This window comes from Scylla paramamosain, chromosome 27, assembly GCF_035594125.1.
Source record: "Scylla paramamosain isolate STU-SP2022 chromosome 27, ASM3559412v1, whole genome shotgun sequence".
Lineage (NCBI taxonomy): Eukaryota > Metazoa > Arthropoda > Malacostraca > Decapoda > Portunidae > Scylla > Scylla paramamosain.
Genome location: NC_087177.1, coordinates 6,500,001 through 6,526,769, shown reverse-complemented (window position 1 = coordinate 6,526,769; position 26,769 = coordinate 6,500,001). Strand labels below are relative to the sequence as shown.

General features: G+C 40.2%; 1 protein-coding gene and 1 long non-coding RNA gene across 6 annotated transcripts in view; both read left to right on the top strand.

The window, feature by feature from the left end:
- The window catches only part of LOC135114091 (CCN family member 2-like), a 97,150-nt gene extending 89,242 nt beyond the window's left edge, over positions 1–7,908 (top strand). For 2 of the 4 annotated variants that reach the window (XM_064029789.1, XM_064029788.1), the window contains 2 exons: positions 1,422–1,651; positions 5,041–7,042. In XM_064029789.1, the coding sequence (XP_063885859.1) occupies positions 1,422–1,651; positions 5,041–5,625 (815 nt within the window). In that variant the 3' untranslated portion in view covers positions 5,626–7,042. Of the gene's footprint in view, positions 1–1,421; positions 1,652–5,040; positions 7,043–7,413 lie in introns of those variants that run through there. The other 2 variants (XR_010275210.1, XR_010275209.1) reach the window with 2 other exon arrangements.
- A 6,200-nt stretch (positions 7,909–14,108) lies between these two features.
- LOC135114094 (uncharacterized) overlaps positions 14,109–26,769 on the top strand; it is a 90,045-nt gene continuing 77,384 nt past the window's right edge. Inside the window, exon 1 of one of the 2 annotated variants that reach the window (XR_010275215.1) lies at positions 14,109–16,167. This is a non-coding gene — a long non-coding RNA (uncharacterized LOC135114094). The remainder of the gene's footprint in view (positions 16,168–26,769) is intronic. The other variant, XR_010275216.1, reaches the window with a different exon arrangement.

Genomic DNA, 26,769 nt, shown 5'->3' with positions numbered 1-26,769 from the left:
AAGTGAGGACTGAAGAGCAAGAAGTCTTCTCTTATCTTCCTTCCGCCAAGTTAAGTGATAACATAATTTCTTCTAGAAAGAACATGCATGAAAGTTTTCTCATGACTGAGAGAGGGGCTTCTTTCCTACATACCAGTATACTGAAAAAAAAAAAAAAGCGTTCTACTGTGGACTCTTGAGGGAAGTGAGGGAATTGAACGTGCTCTTGGAATGAAAACTAATTATTAACAAATATCTTAACATCACAATATTTTCTGTGTCGAAGTTATTCTGAATTAAGGATTTTTGTACTCAACTTTCTCAAATTAACGAGAGATCAATAGCGCAAATAAAACAAAGTACGAAATAACTTCCGTGTTGCATTAATAAGCATTCATTGCCTCGTCGACGCCGTGGTTCTGCGTGAAGAAAATTCGGGTGAACGTTTTTCAAGATCTTGAAAAACTGCATCATGAGGAAGAGGAAGACCATGTGGAGGAGGAGGAGGAGCGCTCCGAGGCACAAAAGCCCCCGTGCCTTCCACAGCCTTGCCTCAGCCTTAATAGGCTCCTCGGAGCCACAGCCAAGGGCCAAATTTGATGAAGCCAAGTACTTCCCGGAGGCGCCTGCCTGTGGCTCACTGCGGCAACGATGAAAAAAGAAATAATAATAAAATAAATAAGTGTTGCGAACAGTGAAGATGAAAATATTATATCAGGTGGTTTAAAGAGTATATGATGTTCGGACGACGGTCTTTCTCCTCTTGGCGGCAGCGTCTGCGAACATTTCTTGTGCATTCGAAACATGAAAGCTTCATACAACCTTCAATCCGAACACAATTATCCAACAAATTTTTATCGCAGCAATTACTGCCATTATGACATGGACGCGCACTGAAGACCACATCACAGGCTCATCCCAAGTTCACTGCAGATCATGAGTATCACCAGGGACGCTACGCAGTTGAAGCGCAAAACAGCGGCGAGATGCACTGAGAGCGAGTATACACACACACACACACACACACACACACACACACACACACACACACACATACACACACACACACAATGATATGTATATATATATATATATATATATATATATATATATATATATATATATATATATATATATATATATATATATATATATATATATATATGTATATATATATATAAAACCGTTTCTCGCATCATCTACTGTAATTCGACTATGAGAAAGAACGAGGGCAGCACATGCAAATTCTTAATATGTAATATACTCCGATCGAACACTTTTATTTGCAACAGTTCTATAATGCGGCGCACAAAATCCCTCCAAGAAAACAGTATTATTAAAATTAGATTAAGTGCTACAGTTAAAAAGTTTTCCCTTAAAGGTAAGTAGATATAATATATGTGAACAGAGATTCATTGTAATCCCGTGTGTTCCTCCCCCAGACAGGGCGGAGGGCCCTCCAGTGTGTGAACGTGCCTCCGGGAGGTGGTCGCCGTGTTCTGTGACTTCATGTGGTGTTGGACTTTCTGTCCGATGGTCAACAGACAATGCTCGGTGTCAGCTTGTCAATCAAACTCGCTTGTGTCAACTGCGTCCCTGCCAGGACCTCCGACAGCAACAGCAACCGATGCTCCCCACCAATCAGCGGGCCACGAGGAAACACCACATCAGGGTGAGTATCTCATGAAATTATATTTTGTCTGAGAAAATTAAACTCTTGTCTGTTTTACTTATTTACTGTTAGATAGTGGGAGGTTATACAATTTATTTTTCAGTTCATAAACCTCCTTGAGACATCATCATATGATATATTCACATTCCTGACCGTCATAGAGATGGGCCCATTATTATTGACCTTTCCTTCGCCTCTAACCATTCAGCTCGCACTGGCTTCTTGGTTGGGTTTCTCTAATTGCAGTTTTATTTCTTAATCTTATACTATTGCTTCACTGGTGCCCGTGACCCTACCAGAGGCGCATCTAGCACTACAACCTTGCTAAGTGGAAGGATTTACACATTGAAACGACTATTCATTCCATAATAGAGATCTATCTGTTTGTACTCAATGCATAGCATAGGTGATTGTCTCAGGCATGGAGACACACATTTCCAAAGTTCGTATACCTTGGTTTAGCTCACCTCTCGTGGTGTCTAGAACTGAGAAGCGGGACACAGACGGTACCCTAGCCTTTCATCTCCTGAAGCACATGCCCTTTACGTTTCTCTCTGACACCATGTCAAATCTTTCCTATAAGTTGTCAAAACTCTTTCATCAATTAAGAAATTTCAAAATATTTTCAGACCTATTTCTCATGAATAATGGCACATAGCCAAAAATATCTTCATTTTTCATCTTTCTTCTATCCAGATGGCACCATTGCAATCACCTCTTACCTCAGAAGCTGAAGTCGTCTTTGATCTTTTCCAACAACTCAACACTGAATGATTCTAGGCTTGTTCCTCCTTCACCTCCTCCCTCTGACTGTATTATGCCTGTTATTGAAAAAAAAAAATAACAATGACTGCTCTCCTTGGCCTTCATCCGCGCGAGGGTTATTGTCGTGATGGACTCCCTCCTGCTGTTCTCTGTAACTGCGCTACTGTGCTCGCTCCTTAGCTGGTCAAATTTTTACCTCTCTTTGTCAACATCCACTTTTCTTCTTGTTGCAAGTTTGCCTACATTCAACCTGTTTCTAAAAACGGTGACCACTCCAGTGACACTTAACTGTTCTCCCATTTATACAACATACATGGGCTATCCTTTACTAAACATTTCAACTGGATATTTCATATCTTTTATCTTGCTAAAACATCTTTCATGAAGTTATGTGTTCTGTGTCACTTCCGCCATTTCCTCCGCATAGATGCAAACTCAATACAGGCGTTTGCTTCGTTCATGCGTAGAGTATGGCTTCCATACAGAGGGCGATGGGTCCACTCACACAGCCCTAGTAAACAGGATGGAGTCAAAGCTTTTCGTTTCATCAACTCTTCTCCTTTAAATGCCTGTCTTGAATCTCTCTCACTCTGGCAGGATATTGCATCTCTTCCTATTCCTTACTGTTGTTTCCATAGTTACTATTCTTCTGAACTTATTAACGGCATGCGTTCCTTCCTTCCTGCGGACTCGCCGCACAAAACTTTCTTGCTCTTGCGCTGCCCATCCCACCAGAGGCACGAATTAATTAGTACCTTCACTCTATTCCTTTCACTGGTGAACTCTGGTTGTTTCCGTTTTCCCCTTTCCATGACTTAAATTGTGAACAGATGAATATCAAGACATCAATGGAATTAAATTGACCACTGTTTTGAAATAATTTTTTGGAGCGGGACCTTTCTATTGTTTTTTTTTTTATTCGTATTGCGTGGCCTCCTTCATGAGCGATAAATAAATGCATGCATACCTGCACACATCTATTCATATCACATTTTGTCTAGAATTCTTTTGTTACATAGATCCTCTCATCTCTGTTATTGGTAATTTCATGTTCTTGCAAAGCATACAGCGGTTTTTACACACGCCAGCTGCTCAATCTGTTTATCCAGTCTTATTACTGAATTCGCTCCCCTTCCTCGTAATTCTCAAATAATCAATATTGCTTCTCCCTAACACTGCACTCCGTCTTCCAGCCTCGTATCTATTCTCCGACCACTTCCTCTGCTCCCGTCCGCTTCCCGTCCCGCTTCCCTTCCGCTTCAAGTCTTCCCTCCAATCTGTCCGCAAAGACCTTACTAATGCCGCTCACCGTCATTTACCCGACACTTCCATTACTGAGTCTGCAGTCTCACCTGTTTATATGGTCGTATTTTCGTTTGGTATTTGGGGTGTAAACAAAATTGCTTTACTTAATCGCCTGGGATTGTCCTCACGCGACAGAGATTTGTGCCAAAGACCTCACAGATCTGGATAATTTATATCGATTATGCTCAACGGGAAGATTGAAGGCAGCTAGTTGTCCTTTCTATCTAATTTTCTGGAAACTGAACACGTTTTTCGTAGTGAATTATTGCGGGCAATACTTTAATTTATGGCAGTAATAAGAGACACCTCGCTATTACGTACAGCTTCAGATTTGTACTAACATTAAAGCTATACACAAGACGTGAGTGTCTTAACAGTATTTTGTATGTTACGAAAGCCGTTGTCTTACAGTGACCTCCCTAAACACACACACACACACACACACACACACACACACACACACACACACACACACACACACACACACACACACACACACACAACAGTATAATCTTCCCTCATCCCCTCAACGGCCACTTACCCTTTCCCACCGCCTCAGTAATTAGGTTTGCCAGTATTCCTCGTTCGCCGCGGCGTCACCTTCACCGAGTACCAGACGCGGTGATCAATGCCACCGATTAGCGTCACCAACCGCCCCGGACTTCCCCGCATCCTTTAGGCTGCTCCATTAAGTCCCTCTGCCATAACTTTCGTCTGAACTACGTACGTTAGAATGAGCATAGTTTCTGCCATCGACCGAGCCATCGCTCTGGCCATCCCACAGCTTCAGGGCTCTCAGTTTAGGGTTTCCTGTCCCTGCCGCCATACGTCATCAAACTGCGGTGTTTGTCCCACATGTCGCTAAGATGATTGTTGCCATTGTTGTTGCTGTCATTACTATTATTATTATTATTATTATTATTATTATCATCATCATCGTCATTATTATTTGTATTATTCTTTTATTAGGATGATTTGATGTTGTTGCTACTGCTATCGTTAACGACTCGGCTCACGCATTGAATCTTGAGCAGCGCGGAAGCAATTTAGGATTTTGTTTCCTTTCAAGCTGAAGTGTGTGGTTGATTTCGTATCTCTTAAACAACAGGAAGTGTTTTATGCTTAAATGTTCAGAGTTAGTTAAGAATATTAGAAGGTTGCAAGAAGAGCGGCCATTATTGAACTCTGCTGGTAACACTTTGGCTTAATGCAACATCACCTTGTCAATCAAAGACTGCATTGTTATTTTATGATAAGAAACGCCGTATCCTCCTTAAGGGAGACTTGGCCATTCATGACTACATTTTTTACACCTTCAGCGCAGCCATCAGTGCAAAGCGACGCTAAGGCCGAGCAGGGCGCTGAGGCTGAGAGTGGGATGGTGCGTCAGCGAGCGGCGCTACAGACCCAAACGGTGCGCCACCTGTACAGGCCGGTGCTGCACCGTGCACACCTCCACCACCATCTCCATCACCTTCCTGTGTCCACTACACGCCAACACCGATCTGCTTGCTCTCCCGCGCGCCTTCCCCGACCCACGCCCACTACGACCACGCCCTCACGTCCCCCAGACGCCCCCAACTACTACTCTCAGTGTCTACGACATGATGGACGAGGGGCAGCCAGTGGCTGAAGCAGTGCTCACCGACCCGCGGCTCCCGAGAGACTACAACGAAGTCTGGAACGGTGATGAGGACGACCTCGACAATGAACCGTTGCTGGAGCACGAGAACCTCACAACCGAAGACGACTATTTATACGACGAGATTAAAAGCGACAATTACGAGACAGTTCAGTACCAGGTGGAGTGGATCATGCGGTGTAAGTGTGGTACCACGTGTGAGACCGACCACCGGTCATCTCCCCTTCCTCCGCCTACATTCCACACCGTGCCGCCAACATAACGTCTGCACTTACAAGATAAACCGGCGGATGTGGCCCAATGACCCGGCTACCGCCACCGCCGCTGTGTGTCCGTTGCAAGCTGTGCCTCTCAGGTCAGTTGCTTTGCTGAGTGTGTGCTGTGCGAAGCAGCAACGGGTGTATGCGTGTGTGTGTGTGTGTGTGTGTGTGTGTGTGTGTGTGTGTGTGTGTATGTGTGTGGTGTTGGAGTGAAAATTGAGGTGTGTAGGCGCCTGATTCGTGCATGACAGGATACATGTCAAGGTATTTATTTCTAGAGCTATATCTTCGGAGGAGTGCAGCCTCGTACACATATACATGTTCACATGAAAACGTACATGCTGAGCGATAGAAGTTAAAGAGGAGTCACCAAGTGCAATTCTTTCCTCAGATACATTTAGCAGCTAAGGTTGTCATAGAAGTATTTAATTTTTGCACTGTTCTGCTGGCAGTTGGTTGCTGAAGTCAGAGTGCAACCGGCTGCCTGCATAGATGGTAGTGTGGAGAACTATATTTTGTATGAATAGCTCAAAGATTCTGTGTGTTAGCAGAGCGGATTGCCTTCTGAGCTGATTTTCCGCTAAAAGTGAAGGTGAAGCGGATGTCAGACATTCGTGCTGATCCGGTGTGAGTGCTGCCTTGTGGTGGAGGCGGAGGGAGAGGCTGCTGGGGAGAAAGACAGAAGGAGAACAAAAGCTGAGATAGCGGACGGAAGAACAGTCAAGCATAAGCGGCAATGCACCGTGAGGGATGTGTGTGCACAGCTTGGAGTGGTTGAACGCTGGGAGGTGCAGTGCGAGCAAAGATGATGCCTGCACGGTGGTGGCTCCACAGGACTCACCACTGTGGCTACATGCGAGACTTACGTACAAGGTAGGACCGACAGCAGTGTTGGGTGCACGACAGATCGAACGCTGGTACTTGTTGTAACTACTGTTTTTTACGATTAAATTAACACTAATAGTCACATGTGCTAAATGAGCGGCATCATCCTTGCCGTCGACCTGTAGCAGAGCAGGAGACCCCGCGGGGCTAGATTACCTGCTGCACCAAGAACATTTTGAGATTCTGTGTATTATTTCCTGTGGCAACTGAGTGAGCAGTTTTTTCTTGTGTCGGCTTTTCCTGTTATCTGTAAAGTAAAAAAAAAAAAAAAAAGAAAAAGAAAAAAAGGGAGGAGTAACCGTCAGTCAGGCACATACAAGTAATTCAAGACGGATTGGTAATACAAAACTGATGCTAAAAAAAAGTGAGTTTGTTAAAATTGACAAGCATTGATTTCTTACTCTTCAGAGCCAGGAAGCTGATCATCTGTGTAGGGTAACTGAACAATGTATTCTACTATAAGCTGCCTTATATTCAGTGTGACAGTTTGTAGCAAATTTAGTAATAAGAAGCTAAGTAACGCTGTAATGTGAAGTGACGTGTTTCTGTGCCCCTTTGTTCCTTTCCCTTCACTGCAACACTCACCTTCATCTCACCGGCGTCCACACTATTGAGTTTATTCCAGTAGATAAGTGAGTAATAATAATAATAACAATAATGATAATAGTAATATAGATGAAGGAAAATAAATGAAAAAAAAAATTTCTGTACAAGTTATAAAAGAAAAAAAATTACTGTCGCTTATTTATCTATATTATCATTATCATTATTATTATTATTATTATTATTATTATTATTATTATTATTATTACTATTATTATTACTATTATTATTATTTAGTTATTTTTAATTTATTATATTTTATTTACCATTACTATTATTTATTTATTTTCTTTTTTTTACAGGATAATTTATACCAGTCCCTCACCAGCAGCCGACAGATGACCAGGTAACAGAGCTGTCATGATGGACGTGGTCTGTATTTCCCTTGGGTTTAAACACGTGCTTTGAAGAGCAGGCGAGCAGAAGATATCAGGGGTCATGTTGCCATTGAATGTTGAACTGGGCCTTGTCAGTGTGGCGGCATCGTCCTGTCCTAAACTTCAAGGCTGCCTCGGAGATTATGATTACCCCTTTAGCATGTAAATGTCGGAGATATAATTTGTTCCTGTAAAAACAACACAGGTAAATGAGGAGGAAGAAAATTAAATGCAGTAATTTTGTTATTTACATTTTTTTCATCTACGTGTTGTTGGTTACGAGTTACGAATTTTATTATAGCATTTTTTTTTTTTTTTTACAATACAATATTTTTCATACATCGTTAACTATCGAAGTGAATGTGAAATATGCACTGCACTTCACCAACGTAAAAAAATAAACTAATTAAATAAAAGAAAGGCACTCTGACAGCCTCTTTATGACAAGAATGAGATAACTATTACTTTCAAAACTTTAATGAGTCTGAAAATATGATGTAAAAAAATATGGTTAAGAGAATGAGGCACCTTGAAGACCACTCTCCTTTGCCATATTCCTGAGCACAGCTAAGTTATGTCCTGGGCCTCAAAAGACAGTGAAGAGAGAAAAAAAAGATATCAGACAAGGAAAATGCAAAATGAGAGGATAATGAGAGAGAGAGAGAGAGAGAGAGAGAGAGAGAGAGAGAGAGAGAGAGAGAGAGAGAGAGAGAGAGAGAGAGAGAGAGAGAGAGAGAGAGAGATTTAGTAAGAGACATGTGAAGATAGATAGACTCAAACAGACACAAAGATGGGTGAGAGATATAAAGAGAAAAAAGTGAAAGAAAGAAAGACAGGTAAGTAGGGAGGTCATAATGAAGCCAAGTATGAAAAATGAGAAACTTAATTAGACCATAAAAAAAAAAAAAAAAACAAGGAGGAGAAAGAGACCAGGAAAAAAATGATGAGGCTCGGAAAGAAAAATAGAAGTTCAAAGGCGGACTCCTTCTCTTCTTTCCTCTCCAGTGCTGAGGCAACTTGGCATCACAAGGATCTAATCATGGCTGTAATGCAGTTAGTGAAGCTATTTCTGCTTCCCCAGAAGCACAGTGAAGATAGGCAGTTGTTATGATGAACAAGACTGATGAAGGAAGCAGAATTTTTTAAGAGAAGAGGAAATGCAAACCAAGTCATAACTGTAACTTTTCCGCATGGTTGGTAAAGAGTTCGGCAGAGTGAGTGAAAGGATTGTACGTTGAGCTCGGTGAACTATGAAGGTGGCTAGTGATTGGAATCACTCAACCAGTAATATCCATTTACCTTTCCGCTCACTCACTCAGTCACTCATCTACCTAATACGAGGCGTACCACGAGTACTGCATCCTCTCTCTACGCGTGCACACTCTATCTATACGAACATTTAATGGTGATAGATTGACAGAGCAATCTGACTTGCTTTCAAACAATTTTATTTGTTTGAATATACACGAGACGGTTACTGGAATTCTGGATTTTCAAAATGACTATATTCCTCGCTTGTTATGGACGCTGTCGTGCCTGCAGATAGCGTGAGGATCTGACATCACAACGTTTGCAATGCACCTTTACAATAGACACACTGGCGCTATTATTGCTTGCTGGTTGTTAGAAGTTGAAGTTAAGAGCAACCTCCAACTGACAATTCAGGCACATTGACTTCCTATATTACTTCAAAATAATAATCCTTGGTGGCAGGAGTATTTTCACATCCCAATAAACTCTGAATCTGTGTATGTATGATAAGCATAGGGAATATAAGGAGTAGTGATCTTGTGATGTAATATTCCCAATTCCTTTCTCTTAGAAAGTATGAGAAAATATGAGACGTAAATATTTCTTTGAGGCAGTTTCCCATTCAATTTACACTTTTTTAACAAGGAAAGACAAGAGCTGTTACTTGTACACACCTGAAGCAATGCTTCAGATACTGCATGCAGTGTGGATGCACAGGACGACATGCTCACCAGCCTCGCACGGCAAACAAGGTGACGGGATTCCCACGTTGTTGTTACTGATCTATCTATGTATCTATAGACCAGCCTGAGATCCTCCTTAAAGGGAGGTAGCCCAGACAAGTCACCGCATCTTGTCTCCTTGTGTAAATAAAAATATTGTTATTGCTATTTACTTGAAAATATAGTCTAATATCCTTTTTCTAATATCCTTCAGTATTTACTTGGATTTTCTTCCCGCAGAAGCATAAAATTAAGAAAAATGTGTCATTTGACTTTGGTACGAACGTTTCAGGTCTGCTAGTAAGATATAACAATGACAAGGAAGGCCTTGTCTTTGTTTATAGCACGCCACAAGTGTCCTGATACCACATCAAGGAGAAGCAGCTGCTGCGCCTAAAGATGAAAGATGATCCGTTTGACGTGAAGCTGCTTTTTCTTACTCGGTTGAGAACTCGAACGAAGCAGTGGAAAAAATCAACAGTTCGCCTTGTAACTTTCCATTCCTCTAGTGTCACATGCGTGTGGTAATAGGAGCGGTGACACTCAGATACTAGAGGATTGTTTTCAAAGTTGCAAAGAAGTTCATGTTTTGTCTTAACTGCTTTATATACAGGATAATTTTATTATATGAGTTAATGCATGGGTCTAAAGCGCTCTTATTTATACATAAAAGACATCATGCTGTTTATATTTCGCCAACAAAGTATCATTTCTATTTGAATCTGTTATGTAAAAGATAGATAATGATCAATACGACAAAGGAGATATATTAGAATTCTTCCCTGTGTGAACTCACATCTTAAAGCCGTAGACATACATGGCAAGTCAAATTGGCTAATCAATCTGCTGTAAAATGATGCAGAATGCAATCTGGATCTTGGTCTGGGCTCTATTCTTCATAAAGTTATGAAATGTGTCATAACTATAGCAGATGCGTATCATAACTCAGAACGTCTATCATAAGTTGTATGTCATAAGTTACGACGAGCGAAGCTGTATATCATAACCGTCTGCTATATGTAACGCTCGCTTCAATTCAATTATTAAAAGACCAAGTAAAAGCTGCCGTTTACTGCTAATGTATAGCTTCTATAAATATTTTCTTCGTTTTTTTTTTTTATATTAGGAGAAGAGACACAGTGGGTAAGATAATAATTCGATCTTATATTTACTATGTGATCCCGTAGGAGCGCCTCAATGTAAACAGTTTTCAAATGGTTTGGTGACAAGGATGGCTCTCTCGACGATCCACAAGGATATCTATCATTACCGCACAACTGCATTTTCCCAGTAAATTTTCCTAATAGTAAGATATCTGAGTGTTATGATCACCTTAATTTCGCGGGTAAGTGGATTTCTCCTTCCTGTGTCACTCTGTAAGGCTTCCCTCACTAAATCGGTGACTCATCCGCTCTCCACCACACTGGCACCACCATCACCACCACCACCCACCGCCGCCGCCAGACGTAGTGAAGGTGAGCCCCTTTTGGGTTGCTCTCACAGTCTTTGAAAGTCCATTATCCTAAACTAACAAGGAACGTACCCACAACATTTCAGGGGGATGTCAAAACGTAGAAAATTACTTAATATAATTTTCAACCGTTTCCCGCGATACCCATTGATACTATTCACCCTTGATGACCAATGCAGAGACAAGTGATAGTGAGGATGCGGCGGGACGTGTTGTGGTATAATAATGTGTGCGTGTGTGTGACAAGAATAAGGACAGTGATGGCGGATGAGTGGGTTGAGGGGTTGAGGGGGGGGGAGGAAGTGCTATGCTTCAGTGGTTCTTGACGTGGTTATGTGGTGTGTTGTTTAGTATGGTAGTGGGCTTTATGGAGTGTGTGTTGTTACGGTACTGCTTGTAGAATTGGGTGTAATGAGTAGGCCAAAGTGACAATTGGGTGCTAGTGGGATTGTTATGGTGTTAGTGCTGGTATGGTTTTGGAATATTTCACTGCTATTGTGGTGAGTGTTATCGAAGTATCGTCGTGCTGTATGGGCGGGTGTTATAGTGGTATTATAGTCAAAACACCGGTATGATTTAAGCAGTACTATTATCGTGGTGTAGCTGCTGGCGTGAAGACTGTGTAAGCTGGTATGACGGTGTGCAGGTAACAGGTGAGAAACTCCGACGTCTCGAGTTAAGTCGCGAGGGAGAGAAGCCGAGGTGTTGGGAGGCGGGTCGCTCAAACAACATTAAAGCATCCAATACCTGCCACCAATATTATGACAGGGACGGAGGAGGATCGTAACCCCCTTACGTAGATTGAGTGGAGGAGCGAGGAGGCTAAAGGCATTATCCAGAAGGGGCGCGAAAGCCTCCTCCTTTCCTCAAAATTTGGGATTCACGTTTTGGGTAAAGAAGAAAAGTGGTGGAGCTTAACACGTAATGGGTAGTCAGAGGCTCGAAGCATGGGCCGGACGTGCGCCGAAACTGGTCGTTCAGTCATTAGCGCTTGTCAGGGGGAGATATGCTAATGCTGGAGAGATAAGCGAGGGAAATTAGTGTTCGCTGGGTGCTTTGTAACTTCCAGGAGGCTCAGCGGTGCTTTTGGCCTGTCCTGCTTCACGCCGCCGCTGCACTTCTCTATTGTTCCAAGCTTCCCTTCCTCCTCGGCAATCCATTTACTCAGTGCTCGAGCCGCGACACTGAGGGGCGCCGGCTTGTCTTCGGTCACTACTCATCACAAGCACTGATATAGTTTCGTTTGTGTTATTTCATCATATTTAATCTTTTCCTTTAACGAATCAGATAATATTTTCTCTATACGGCGCCATATAATTCTCTTGTTGAGGATATTTAGATCAATCGGCCAATCAGTTAATCACTCAGTCAAATTAAGCTAATTTCACTGGCGTTGTTCATTTACAGTTATATGTAGCATTGTAGGTCAAATGCGGGATGAAAATAGGAATGTTCTTTGAAAATCACTAAAATACAGCATTAGTGTTTACTACCTGAATGATAAAATACAGCATACTGCAAACAAGGTAAATTTTTTCATATCTATATTCGGAACTTTTATTGGTGTGTGTGTGTGTGTGTGTGTGTGTGTGTGTGTGTGTGTGTGTGTGTGTGTGTTCTAGATCATTACCGTCGCAAATGTAGCGTTTCTCAGATTTCCCCTACACCTACTTCCGAATTCTCGACGCTTCCTATAGATTCTTCAAGCGCCTCGCACTGTAATAATCTAACGCTGCCTTCACTCTCATAACACCACTTACATTCCCAACGCCACGAACACTGCTAACGTCAAGCGCTATCGTAACAAAACGTACACCTTCTTAATCGTACACACTCTTAATTAACACTGAACGAGTACAGTCCTCACACCACCAGCTCGACTCTTGCCACACACTCTGAAAGCCACGTACTTTTCCTTCCCTCTTGCACCCCTTCCCATTATTACGTAAAGCCATAATCTCCCTACACTACCTACTCTCTTGTCGGAACACACGCTGTCTTCATCATTATTCTGTCATACAGTATTCCAGTAACACAAATATGAAGTTGAATATCAGATCTTGTCATTTGCATGGAAATACGAGAATGAAATGATAAAGAACAGCGTGGCACGTGCCCTTTAAGCCGAAGTGGTAAGAAAAGTTCCAAAGTGTTCAAGGTGAGACTAAGGCAGGTCAGCTCAATAATTAAGTAAGGTTCTTCCTACCACAAGATTATTCGTCCTTCCTTCTATTTTCCCCCCCCTCTTTCTTTCTTCCCTCTTTCTCCATGGCCGCAAACAAAATTATACGCCTTGCCAAAATTGCATCTCGCCACGAAAGGGCTCTGATATTTATGCCTTTAATTATAGATATATGGCCCGCTAGGGATCGCTCTGTAAATCTCGGAGCAGACACTCAGCCACAACTCGCCGCCGCACTCGCCTCGCCACGTCCTGAAGGTCCCATGAGACCACAACACTTCTCTACTACATAAGCTGAGGGACTTAAATGTCTTATAAGTAAATGTATGTATGGAAATATACATGTATGTGTGTACGTATGAATAAATATGCTTAACAAAGTACTAGCATATAATGTAAGTCAATTTAATTATGTAAGTACATATGTAGCTTTGTATGTTTGTATGGCAGTATGGATAGTATGCATTATATACGACACATGGCTGGCATACAGTATTGATAATATTACTTCAATATACCCTTCCTGTGTAGCTTTGAATACCACCCGGCAGCTCACCTCACACCACCACACAAAGCAAGAAGTTCTATTGTAAATGAACATAACGTCTTTAAGAATCTAATTGTAATTACCATGTTGGTGTTGCAAGAGTCCTTTTTGCTCCTGGAACTGCCGACACTTCCGTGCACTTGCAATTACACCACGAAAAAATATAGCACTATGAGATCTGTAGTGTCACTTCACTTAACAAATTGCTAGCGTACTAGTCAGCGCTCTCTCTCCCTCACTAACTCCCCATCACAGCCTCGCGCACTTTCCTTCACAACCTCAGTGCGACAAGACCGGGCAGTGTCTTACCAAACAATTCATCAAGAGTTATGCAGCATTAATTCGGATCAACGTGCCAAGTTCTAAGCTACTCAGAATCAGGGTTCACATATTTTATCCATGAAAATAACGCACGACTCTGTGTGTGTGTGTGTGTGTGTGTGTGTGTGTTATCAATTACACTGTTTATGAACACGATGTATGCTGTGTGTTTATCGTATGTATTACACACACACACACACACACACACACACACACACATACACCAACGTTCAAAAGGAAGGGACGAGAGCACAGCACACTGAACGAACAAAACTCCCTCCCGCCAATTCCTCGCGAAGGCCTTGATGATAATTAATGCTCCATTCGGGACAATCATAATGATCAAAGTTTGGGCCGATCATTGTTTTTCCTCATCAAGGAATCGGGAAGTTTAACGAACAAAACCATTCCAGAAGACAAGTTGACGCCCCTGGGAGCTTCGTGACTGCTCTCCCTTACCTGCACTCACCGCCGCACTTAAATCAGAGGAAGGGATTGTCGTTAAATAAAGCCCCCACTAAAATCTGCCTGTCTGTAGGCCCAGTTACCCTTAATTAGTTTTAATTAAAAATTTTGTGCTATGTGACACTCTCCAGGGAGGAAGGCCTAGCTGGGGATCGAAGCCCAAGTCTGGAGAGTTTCGAAACTTAATTGCAACTACTGTTAGTTTCTTCGGCCTCTCGGGAGAGGGACGCAGGCTCAAATTAGCCGGTAGGGCTTTAAATTTTCCCTTAACTTTACACTTAAATGCTCTCTGTCTCAAGGTATTTATTCTCCACTTCTAACTTTTTACAACTCGTGTTCTATCTTCAATTAATTATTCACTATTTTCCTCTATGGCTCCTCTTCCCAAATCACCATTCCTGTCATTCCCACCTGACTCATCTTTCCTGACTTGACATTATCCCAGCTCTTCCAACTCAATTTTCTTTTTTTTTTTCCGATTCAACATTCCAGCGACTTACCTTTTCCTCTCGACTCGGACTCAGTATCCCACACTCAATCATTCTGTAACGTAAGTATCTCTTGAATTAAGTTTTCCCTTCTCACAACCTTCGACTCAACACACCTCGACTTCCGACACAACCATCAGAAGAAAGAATGAACCCTCGTCTTGGTCTCTTCTTGGTGCTCAGCGAGTAACCAAAACACACTTCACAGCTTTATATCATGAATGTATATGATTACTTTGATCTCATTTACAAAATCTCATAAACGTGTATAGATCTTTCCTTTCCTTCACGGTTCGCACTCTCGCGTGTACGTGCACTTCATGATTAGTGAATGTTTGTGTTTGAGACAAATGTGGAACGGAAAAAAAAATGGCATCTCACTTTTCAAAACAAAATCTCCTAACGCAATCGATACTAGAACATAATTACTTATATGCATCAGTTTTTTTTTTCAGAGATTTGTGAGATATTTGTAGTGATATTTCTTCCTGTAATATACTCTTGTACTTTGTGTGTGTGTGTGTGTGTGTGTGTGTGTGTCAATTTTCTGAGCAGTATGAGACATGACCTCTGAGGCATCAAACTAATTCATCAGCAAAATTTTTATAAACTATAAAAATCATTCATGTTTATCATAATCATTATTTCTAGATCTTGTCATCTTAAATTATCTTCCCTTGTGAGTCAATAATTGACTGCATAATAATATTAAATCTTAAAGCTGTTGTTTTAAGGTAAAGCAAAGCGCTAGAGAGAGAGAGAGAGAGAGAGAGAGAGAGAGAGAGATTAGTCTGCCCTATTCGCCAATCAGTAGTATTGGTCTAGCGAACACTACAACAACATTTCAGTACTCCTAAGGCCAGTCAGTGAGAAATAAAAATTACATATAAATGGCTAATACTGAGACAGAGTACACTGGTGGATGGTAGGTAGCACCGAATGTAAACGATCGACCACCTCGTTGATTTAGAACATGAATAAGAAAACGAGTCATCATGACATAAGGACGGAGGATCTTTCTGAATCGATGAAGTACCGAACGGCTTCGAAACTTGAAAGGAAGGCTTCGAGACTCTCATCTAAGGATATGACAGCCACTTCCTCTGCGTGTGTTGTCTGGTAAATGTGTGTGTCGATTCTTTGCGTTGGCGAACTCTCATTTGTGGTCTACGTGAAACAAGTGCTGATGCCCTGTCTCGAGTCGCTCCCCAGCAGCACAGCTGGTGTGGTAAGTAAGTAATGCTTTTATTTGGACGTGTTTATTGGTTGATAATGAATGATGTGACGCCACGGCGGGTCTCTTGGTGGCCAGACGTGAGGTGACGCCGCTGAGCCGGGAAACATCCGAGTTGCCAGACCATCATATATAACACTATTTGATTCTATTTGATATACGTTTTATAACTGTTTATTTATGGAACCTTTTCAGATGTATAAAGTAAAACATATAGTGCTAAAAATAGGAAGTATATTACAGTCAAGGACACGAAAATTACTGCAGGCGATGATAATACTAGGGATGGTGGCGGCAGCTGGCGACATGCTACTTCGGTTCCCTCCTTGTCCCTGGCCTAACTCGCCAGCCACTGACGGCAGAAATGCCAAAATGTTGTTTCTACAGTCCTTTATCTAAAGAAACTGTACTTAGGGTTCCCTAGTTAATTCAGCATTGTTTACTCTGCGTTATCACCGCTTTACTCTCTGCTACTAGATCCCCCAAAACAGTACCATTCACACACCATTCCTTTAGTCACCACCACTGCATCCACTATCACTTTAAGCACATCCTCACACATCCATATTTAATCACTTGCCTTGAATAATTAGCAACTGAATGTAGAGGTGTTCTCGTGCGTACAGTTTTCTTAGCTGAAGTGGAGTAAGTGGTACTATGCAAAATTATGGTGAAGAAAGCACGATTTGTTGATCATTTTGGAGCGTATACTTCATAATTTTTAAAGATAATGTTAAAATATAAGTTTCAAATTAATTGTATTAAATAGATTAGAAAATAAAGTGAATAGCTTTGAATATGAGCCTGCCGTTTACGTAGATAGATTTTGAAATGTTAAGGAGAAATGTATTTTGTTAGGTAAGGCGTACGTAACCTCTGCTACTCGCCATAACTTACACCATATTTGCACAAGGCAATGTAATGTTGCGAGGAATTTCAGGTCGTCACAGTCTCGCAAACTGTCGGTTATAAATTTCATCCAGCATGACTTTTAATAATTGCAATTTGTATGACGTGATGAAATTCAATAAATTCTGACCTGAGGCGCGTTGTCACTGAATCAGAGAGAGAGAGAGAGAGAGAGAGAGAGAGAGAGAGAGAGAGAGAGAGAGAGAGAGAGAGAGAGAGAGAGAGAGAGGATCATTAAAACTAAGTGAATGTGTGATATTGAAAAAAAAAACTGAGCAGCAATAAAGGAGAAGTAGGTAGGTGACTGGATGATTCAGTAACACTAAACGATTGAGTGAAAATGAATGGCCTTAGGTGCCTGATGTGTGTATAAGAGTCGTGAGTAACTGTCTGACCGTGTCGTTGATAGGACTGAGTGACTTCCTGAAAAGCGGCCTGAAAAAAACGTCCCTCAAGTGAAAGAGAACGTCTCGGAAATAGATCTAGAGGCGATAGACAGAATAAAATAGTAATTCTGATTGAAAGATTGAAGAACAATGATTTTATGAACAGGTGAGAGGTCCAGATTGTATTATATATATATATATATATATATATATATATATATATATATATATATATATATATATATATATATATATATATATATATATATATATATATATATATATATATATATATATATATATATATATATATATATATATATATATTATAATTTATTTTTTTTTTTTTGAGGCGTTCAAAAAATTCTGCTGCAATTCTACATATTCATTACCTGCCATAGGTTTAATTCCTTTTTCGCTGTTTACCTTGGATAATTTAATTCAAATTTTTTACAAATATCTTTCGTAAGTAATCTGTCAGAAGTTGTTACAATTTCCATTTAGTTTATGATGGAAAGAGCTGTTCAGAGCTTATCAAAGTCTGCAAGATTTTAATAAACCTTTTCCTTACTCGCATGTTTTATACTTTAACATCTTTGTTAAAAGCTGCAATTTTTTTTTATCGCTTCATCTAGATTCATGCCCATTAACTTCATCACTCAGTCAATAGTGTGTCACTGATTGACAAAACAGTATAAAGTAATATTGGATACCACCATATTTTTGTTTTATGAGTTAATACAAAGCGCCTTCTTTTAAGTCAATGTAAAGATCGTGACAGGACTGAATTTATTAACTCACCGTATTTTGTTACCGATAAATAAAACTATAAAGAAAAAAGAATATCGAATGACATTGATATCAGTAATTTGCTTACATAAATTAATTGTCCTCGGATGGTTTGCTTCTTGGTGTGTGGACGAGTGCAGGGCTGATTCACCTGACTTTACTTTGACGACAGTTCTGTGTTATATGTAATTTCTTTAGTGGATGAAATGCGCCATAGCAGAGAGAGAGAGAGAGGAGAGAGAGAGAGAGAGAGAGGAGAGAGAGAGAGAGAGAGGAGAGAGAGAGAGAGAGAGAGAGAGAGAGAGAGGAGAGAGAGAGAGAGAGAGAGAGAGAGAGAGAGAGAGAGGAGAGAGAGAGAGAGAGAGAGGAGAGAGAGAGAGAGAGAGAGAGAGAGAGCTTAGGAGGCGGGGGGGGGGGAACGAGAAAACGGACGAGTATATGTATTTATAATAAACGGGCCAGGAAATGAAACAGCAACCTGAGGATATGCGAGTAAATGCACATATAATAAGAAGAGACTAATAAGAGGAATTCATTAAAATATTCGCAATTACTCCCGATTCTCATTCTGTGTCAATATTGAGGTCTACGAAGACTCAAAATTAGTTTGCCACTGAGAAAGTGGAACTGGGTCTTTAATTTACATAAAGATAATTCCTCCGGTGTGTCTCTGTCTTCATTCGTGCAGTTTTCGTTTCTCTTCGCTTCACTTTAATGTTTTTGTCTTTTATAATTTTGGTGTCTTAGTTTCTGTTTCATTCCCAGGCTGGTACACGAAGCCAAAAAGATTATCCTCACTCGTGGTAGGCAAGGCAAGTTGCATGAATTACATTAGTGTGAAAAGGAAGTTTTCATAAATTGTCGACTTAGGTATTTTTAATTTTGTTCGTTCTGCAACCGAGGAAAATATAGAGCCGAGGAACTTGTTACTTAATTCCCCTTGCTTCAAAGTAATTTCTAACGCATCCATCACGAAACTACTTCAAGTAAAACTAAATACTACTGATAATTGGAAGTATAGGCAAGATCCAAGATGCAAATCCGATAAGACATAACTTGTGACTGTTTGGGTAATCAAACTGAGACACGAGGCGGCTGAATCAAGACACATGTGGAAGAAGGGAAGGAAGATTAAGAACTGAACGAAATGAAACGAAATCCTTTCAAGACGAAACTAACAGACCGGGAGGGATGAGGATTGAGAAGTACACGTGGGTGAGAGAGAGAGAGAAGAGAGAGAGAGAGAGAGAGAGAGAGAGTGAGAGAGAGAGAGAGAGAGAGAGAGAGAGAGAGAGGAGAGGTGAGTATGTGGGTAAGGAGGCGCTGAAGGGAGAACAGCAGCTGAGACAGGAGGACGAGGCGCTGGATTCATTAACGTGGATGGAACTGTGGTCGAAATTTGCATAAAAGACGCGGGGCTGATCGGCTTCCCTTGCGCCTCCTTGCACCTGAAAGAAGCCGTGATTGAGAGAGAGAGAGAGAGAGAGAGAGAGAGAGAGAGAGAGAGAGAGAGAGAGAGAGAGAGAGAGAGAGAGAGAGAGAGAGAGAGAGAGAGAGAGAGAGAGAGAGAGAGAGAGAGAGAGAGAGAGAGAGAGAGAGAGAGAGAGAGAGAGAGAGAGAGAGAGAGAGAGAGAGAGAGAGAGAGAGAGAGAGAGAGAGAGAGAGAGAGAGAGAGAGAGAGAGAGAGAGAGAGAGAGAGAGAGAGAGAGAGAGAGAGAGAGAGAGAGAGAGGGAGAGAGAGAGAGAGAGAGAGAGAGAGAGAGAGAGAGAGAGAGAGAGAGAGAGAGAGAGAGAGAGAGAGAGAGAGAGAGAGAGAGAGAGAGAGAGAGAGAGAGAGAGAGAGAGAGAGATGCAGGAGTTAGGGGTGTAAGGGAGAGGAATTGGGAGGTGGAAAGGATGACGGAGGAGGCAGTTACGAAGGGAATGTGGAGGAGACGACAGCTAATGCAAGGAGAAATAGGAGCATAGATGGCAAGGGAGGAGGGAGGAAGATGAGGGGAAGCAGTAATGAGATAGATGCATTACATATATATATATATATATATATATATATATATATATATACTATATATATATATATATATATATATATATATATATACAATATATATTATATATATATCATATATATATATATATATATATATATATATATATATATATATATATATATATGAGAGAGAGAGTGCATTCATCAGATTTATTAATTTTACTGCATCCGTGTTTTTGGTTAAAAATTATTTGAACATTGTGATCATAAATTTTCGTTGAAATTAGAAAATGAATATTTTAATATTTATTCTTAGTGAAAAAACGTTTCGTTATTCCTAATGAAAAAAATAAATTATCACATGGAGATAGTGTTTATTAAACAAAGGTAGATATTTTTAGACTATAAAAATAAAAATGCTTTCAAATTTAACAGATGGCGGAAAAAAATCGTAACATTTTCCGTCTATATAAGAAATGTCGCTGTATTTAAAACCTTTTTCTTTCCCTCTTTCCTCCTTTTGTCTCTAACTTATGTTTTTTATTCCTTGCGATGTATTATCATGGGATATTTTGCATTGTCATCTTGTTGATATCTACTGATCTTTTGTCGCGTAATACATATTCGCTGCAATTTAGCATGCATGTTGTTTGCTTTACGTATTTAACTTTTTTCTCCTATTAACTTGCCCGATTATGATAACTTTAACACAAATGAACTATAGTAGGTAATTTCTTGTACTTGAATGTTCCTTGAAATTGGTCTACTCCGCCATGACACGCCATGAGTCAACCTGCGATGAACGGAGGATGAACGAAACATCACTCAGTTTGGTTTAATTTACGAGCGTTTCTTCGTAAGGTTTTGAAGAACAAGACTTTTCTTTTTTTAAATACTCGAATCGGTGCAGATTTGGTGCTACTGTAGAAATGAAATGGAGCCCAGCGCCTAATAAACGCTAATATATGTAGGGCAGGCTATGCTGAAGTAGTCTTTGAACAGGAACGCCTCTGTTACTACATTATCGTAAACTATGGTTGGCTGTTTCCTTAATTAAACATGTAAATCAATGGCGTAACGTATGAGAGGACCAGTCGCCGCGGTGTGTTTCATGATAACGTGCTTTGCGTTGAGCGACTATTCACAGGAGTACATGCATCTAAAGCCTCAACAAGTGGATGGCTAAGCTTGGATGATAGTTTTCTTTATCCAGATTTCGTAATTAGGTGATCAAATATTTCTATCAAGAAGAAAATTGGATTATTATGGGTAACGAGGGGTGAAGGTAGACGCTCATCCACATTTACTATATTATCACCACCAAAAATTAGAAAAGAAGAATGCAAGGAGACTAAAATGCCAATTGACATAAACAAAGCAGCAAATAGGGCATTAGGATTCTTTTTTAGGAGTGTTAAAAGTAGAAGGCCCGAAGTTATATTTGGCGCTGGTCAGACCTCATCTAGACTACGCTGTGCAGTTCTGGTCCCCATATTACAGGAAGGATATAGGCCTATGAGAAACATTACAAAGTAGGACTAAAAGGATACAGGGGATGAGGAGTATTCCTTACGAAGCAAGACTGAAGCTGTTAAATTTACATTCTTTAGACAGACGTAGGATAAGAAAGGACCTGATTTAAGTCTTTAAATGGTATAAAGGTTATAACAAAAGGGACGTAAGCAAAATTCTTAGGATTTTAACCAGGACAGAACAAGAAACAACGGGTTTAAGCTTGAAAAATTTAGGTTTAGAAAAGATGTAGGAAGGAAGTGGTTCTCAAATAGAGTGGTAGATGAATGGAACTGACTCGGTAATTAAGTTGTTAGTGCTGAGTCATTGGGGAGCCTTAAGAGATTAGACAAATTTATGGATGGAGATGATAGGTGGAAATAGGTAGCTATATTTCATACAGGGACTGCCACGTGTAGGCCTGATGGCTTCTTGCAGTTTTCCTTATTTCTTATGTTCTTATAACTTAACATTTGTCCGGTCATGCATAAATTAAACCATCATCCTCTTGAAACTACTAACTTCTGTAAACTTTCCATGAATTTGCTATTTGTGAACATAAAAAACTAAGAAAAGAAAGGCTGCGAGAAGCCAGTAGGCCTACACGTCTACCTGTCCAATTTTGTCTATCTCCTTCCTGAATCACATTTTTTTTTCTAGCTGACAACCATTCGTACAAGGTCCAAAATCCCCTGACTAAAAGAAACCTTATGAACGTCTCCTTTGTTGAACCCTGCTGGTGATAGTTAATAAAAAAGATGATAGGATATGAGTCAGGAGAGAAAAAGAGAGATGTAAGAAATGAGAGACTAAGGAAAGAGATAGGAGAAGGTTGTGTGGGAATTAAGGAAAGATGTTTTGTATGATATATAAAGAGATAAAGAGAAGAGTGAAGGCGAAGGATTCTCCCCATCCATATGAGTAGTAGTAGTAGTGTAGTGGTAGCTGGCTGGTGGTAGCAATACTGTAGAGTATTTACTTTTCTTTTCTTTTCTTTTTCAAGATATTAGATTGCACTGAAAAGCCCTGCTCACTGCATTTCAGAGGCTCCGTCCCTTTCCATGTCATTGGCTGAATTATGGGATTAAAAATATCACGAACAAATTAATAAGATCAGAATAATCAAATTCGTTACGTATGAAGTTAAAATATTAAGTACTGTAAATAACAGACAATACTGCACTACCATTTAGCTGAGATATATTTACAATTAAAGTTACGTTTACAGCAAGACATCACCTATTCCTTCCCATACGCTCTACTTAGTTATTTTATTTCCCACATCTATCATTCACACAACATTTTTTTTCTTTTCTTTTTTTGTAATAAAGGAATACATTTTCGTTCTGTAGAACTTTAAAATATTTCCAATGGGAAAATGGGAACAATAGTTGCGTCGTCTGCTACTTCTCCCGGCACTCGCCACGCGCGTCTGCCTGAGGTACAGTAACAATGAACAGAAACCTTTTGTTGTACCAGATAAAAAAAAAAAGTTAGTAGTAACAACAATGATTGTGGTGGTAATGAAAAGTGGTGGTAAATGAAAAGATGAAAGACGAAAAAAAAGTAAGGAAAGAAGTGGGGATGGCAAGATGAAGAAGAGGTGAAAGGTGGGAAGATGGGAAAATGAAAGGAGAAAGGCAAAGGGGGTGAAGAAAGATATGAAGAGACTGAAATTCTTAAAAGAAGGAAAAACCGAAGCTGAGGAGAGAAGGTAGTTATGGCGAGGCAGTGGCGGCGGGTAGCCGAGGAGATAGGAAAGAAGAGGATAACGGAGTGAGTGAGAAGACTTGGTAAGATAGAAAAGAGAGTGGTGAAAGAGTAAGGAGGGAAAAGCGGGGATGGGAAGAGAAGAAATGGAATAGTTGCATAGGAGAGACAGGAAAGGGACACGCGCGCGCCACTCCCACCACCCCCAAACACACACACACACACACACACACACACACACACACACACACACACTGTATATATATATATATATAATATATATATAATATATTATATATATATTATATATATATATATATAATATATATATATATATTATATATATATATATATATATATATATATATATATATATATTATATATATATATATATTATATATATATATATATATACTATATATATATATATATATATATATATGATATTATATATATATATATATATATATATATATATATATATATATATATAATGATATATATATATATATATATCGAAGCTGTAAAATTAATATTTATCCGTTTTGTTCTGGATGTTTTTTTTCACTTGCATCTCTGACATTATACGCACGCAGGAGACAACTGGACGATGAGTACAATGAATTATTCTTAGCCTAAAATTTTACATCACTGAGAGAGGCAGCAACTCACCTGCCTTCGACTGTCAAGCTTGAGGAGTAAATACAAAACGTTTAACGTGTTCGCAATTTTGCTCGTCAGCAGCTACACAATTTCAGAATTCATGTAATATTATACATACGTAGTAATGAAAGTAGTTTTTATGTTGTTATTCCATTATCAGTCTCTCCATGGCACGCACCTTGTTGCTGTCCTCTAGACAATTCCTCACAATCGCCATCGGAGGTTATGTAATTTCATTGTCCCATACGTCAGACTTTTCAATCTGTGTGGTTTCAGCAACGGGTTCTCGCCACTCAGCGACCCACCCTCGCCAAACACTCAGGAACAAACAGGGAGGATTTAAAAGCGCCCCCACCCATTAAATTAAGTCAATGACCCTTGCAGGCTTGTGTAAGCCCATCCTTGGAAGGTAAGCTCTGCACGACCTCCAAGGACCATCATATTAACTAAAGCCCTTCCCCCATGTAGTGGGGTGATCTCTGCAGGATTCCTCCCCACGTCATTAATCTAACTGAAACCGTAACCTATGGAACGGCAGAGGGCTCCTTTCCCTCTGCCCAGCTACTGTTAGTAAAACATACTAACTGTGGATGCAAGGTGGGAAGAAAAAAAGTTCACGGTGTTATTTCTAGACTTGTTGCTACCGTTAAGTCCATTAACTAACTAAATTTAGGGAAGTTATAACTTAAGGTAAACATATTTCTAATTTCTTAAATTCAACTTCTGCGGGCTGATCTTAATCTCCACTTACGTGGTAATTATCATGATGTCTACCGTTTTATGTGCCTTTTAGGCAATTACAGAGCCTGGCTTCAGTATAGTGCCGAATTGTTACGCGACAAGACGTACATTATTGCAGTAATTATTATTAGGAGGCAATGATGAGACGACAAACCGTGTGGGAAATTACTGATACACATCTGATCAAATCATATCCGTTTACATAAGTCTGCAATATAAAGAGACGAGTATCATTGCTCTTGCACAACCTGAAAGACTATTCATACAGTTACTGTTATTAGTGTTATTCATTTCCTTAAAATTAGTATTAATTGTTGTTGTTGTTGTTGTTATTGTTAAGGTTACTACTAATAGCTATCATTATCACTATGAAGATATGATCACTTTAATTTTTTTTCACTGTCAGATATGATTTTTTATTCTTTGGAGAAACTAGAAAACACTAAATAAGAAAAAATATAGAATATTGTTACAGTCCAACGCTGTTTATATATTTATGCTTTTTTTTTTCGGACAGGCGGTCAGTTTTTATTTTGCCTCCATGTGACCTACAATATGATGTGATCGCCTACACTCTGCAAGCTAAGAACTCACTTGTTCCCTCAATATTCACTAAAGTTGTCCACTCCACTGCCAGAGATTCCGGCTGTAACCTTAACTAAGATTATTTCTTGAACATGGAGGATCGATAAGGTGTGAGGATAGAGCAACAATGACGTCTTCAAATTCATATTTATAGTCTCTCTCTCTCTCTCTCTCTCTCTCTCTCTCTCTCTCTCTCTCTCTCTCTCTCTCTCTCTCTCTCTCTCTCTCTCTCTCTCTCTCTCCTAGGCAATTAAGATAAAATTGAATAACATAGTATGTACAGTATGTATTCCATGCGGCAATTAAATTGAAAGGTCAAACACTGGGTCGTTACTTTTTTTTTCTTGTTCGTGGATAATCAAGAGAGGAACTTGGATGCATTATTAAATCTTGTTTACAGACTCTGGAATTACAAAACTTTTTATTCATATTTTACTGTCATACTCGTAGTAATATTTATCTGTTTTCGCTGACCAATTCTCTGACTTAAAATAAAAGCTGCGAGAACGAAGTATGCATTACGTTTGTCAGTGTCAACGCTGTACATGTTGCACCCTGGCTATGTTTTCTTCTTGCTCCTCCTCCAGTTGAGATTTATTTATTCATTCATTTACTTATTTATTTTATTGGGGGAGGATACCTTAAAGAAAAATAAATAAATAAATAAATAAAGATAACGGACTACCATAGAAAAACATGTATCAGAAACGTGCATTAATACCACGAAGGCGAATCGAGATGAACTCATTCCTTTTGTTTCAGTATATCTCTTCCCCTAGCGTCATGAGACTCGGCTATGTTTCCATGACTTTCCGGGCGCTAGTGGGTCTAAGAATCGGAATTACATCAGCGGCCTTGAGACAGACATGCGGGTCCTGCACACCTCCCTTCCTGACGTGGGGATCGCGGTGGTGGATGGAAGGGCGCCATGCTTGATGAGAAGGAGCACGGAAGGCATCACTCCCTCCCCAGAAATGAATGCACACTGCGAAAATGAGAAGGGAGTTCGTTTCTTAGAGAAACGGGTGCGTCTTGTCGTTCTGAGTGACGGCAGACACCTATCACGAGGGAGCTTCCTGTCTGCCCATTGCGAGAGAGAGAGAGAGAGAGAGAGAGAGAGAGAGAGAGAGAGAGAGAGAGAGAGAGAGAGAGAGAGAGAGAGAGAGAGAGAGAGAGAGAGAGAGAGAGAGAGAGAGAGAGAGAGAGAGAGAGAGAGAGAGAGAGAGAGAGAGAGAGAGAGAGAGAGAGAGAGAGAGAGAGAGAGAGAGAGAGAGAGAGAGAGAGAGAGAGAGAGAGAGAGAGAGAGAGAGAGAG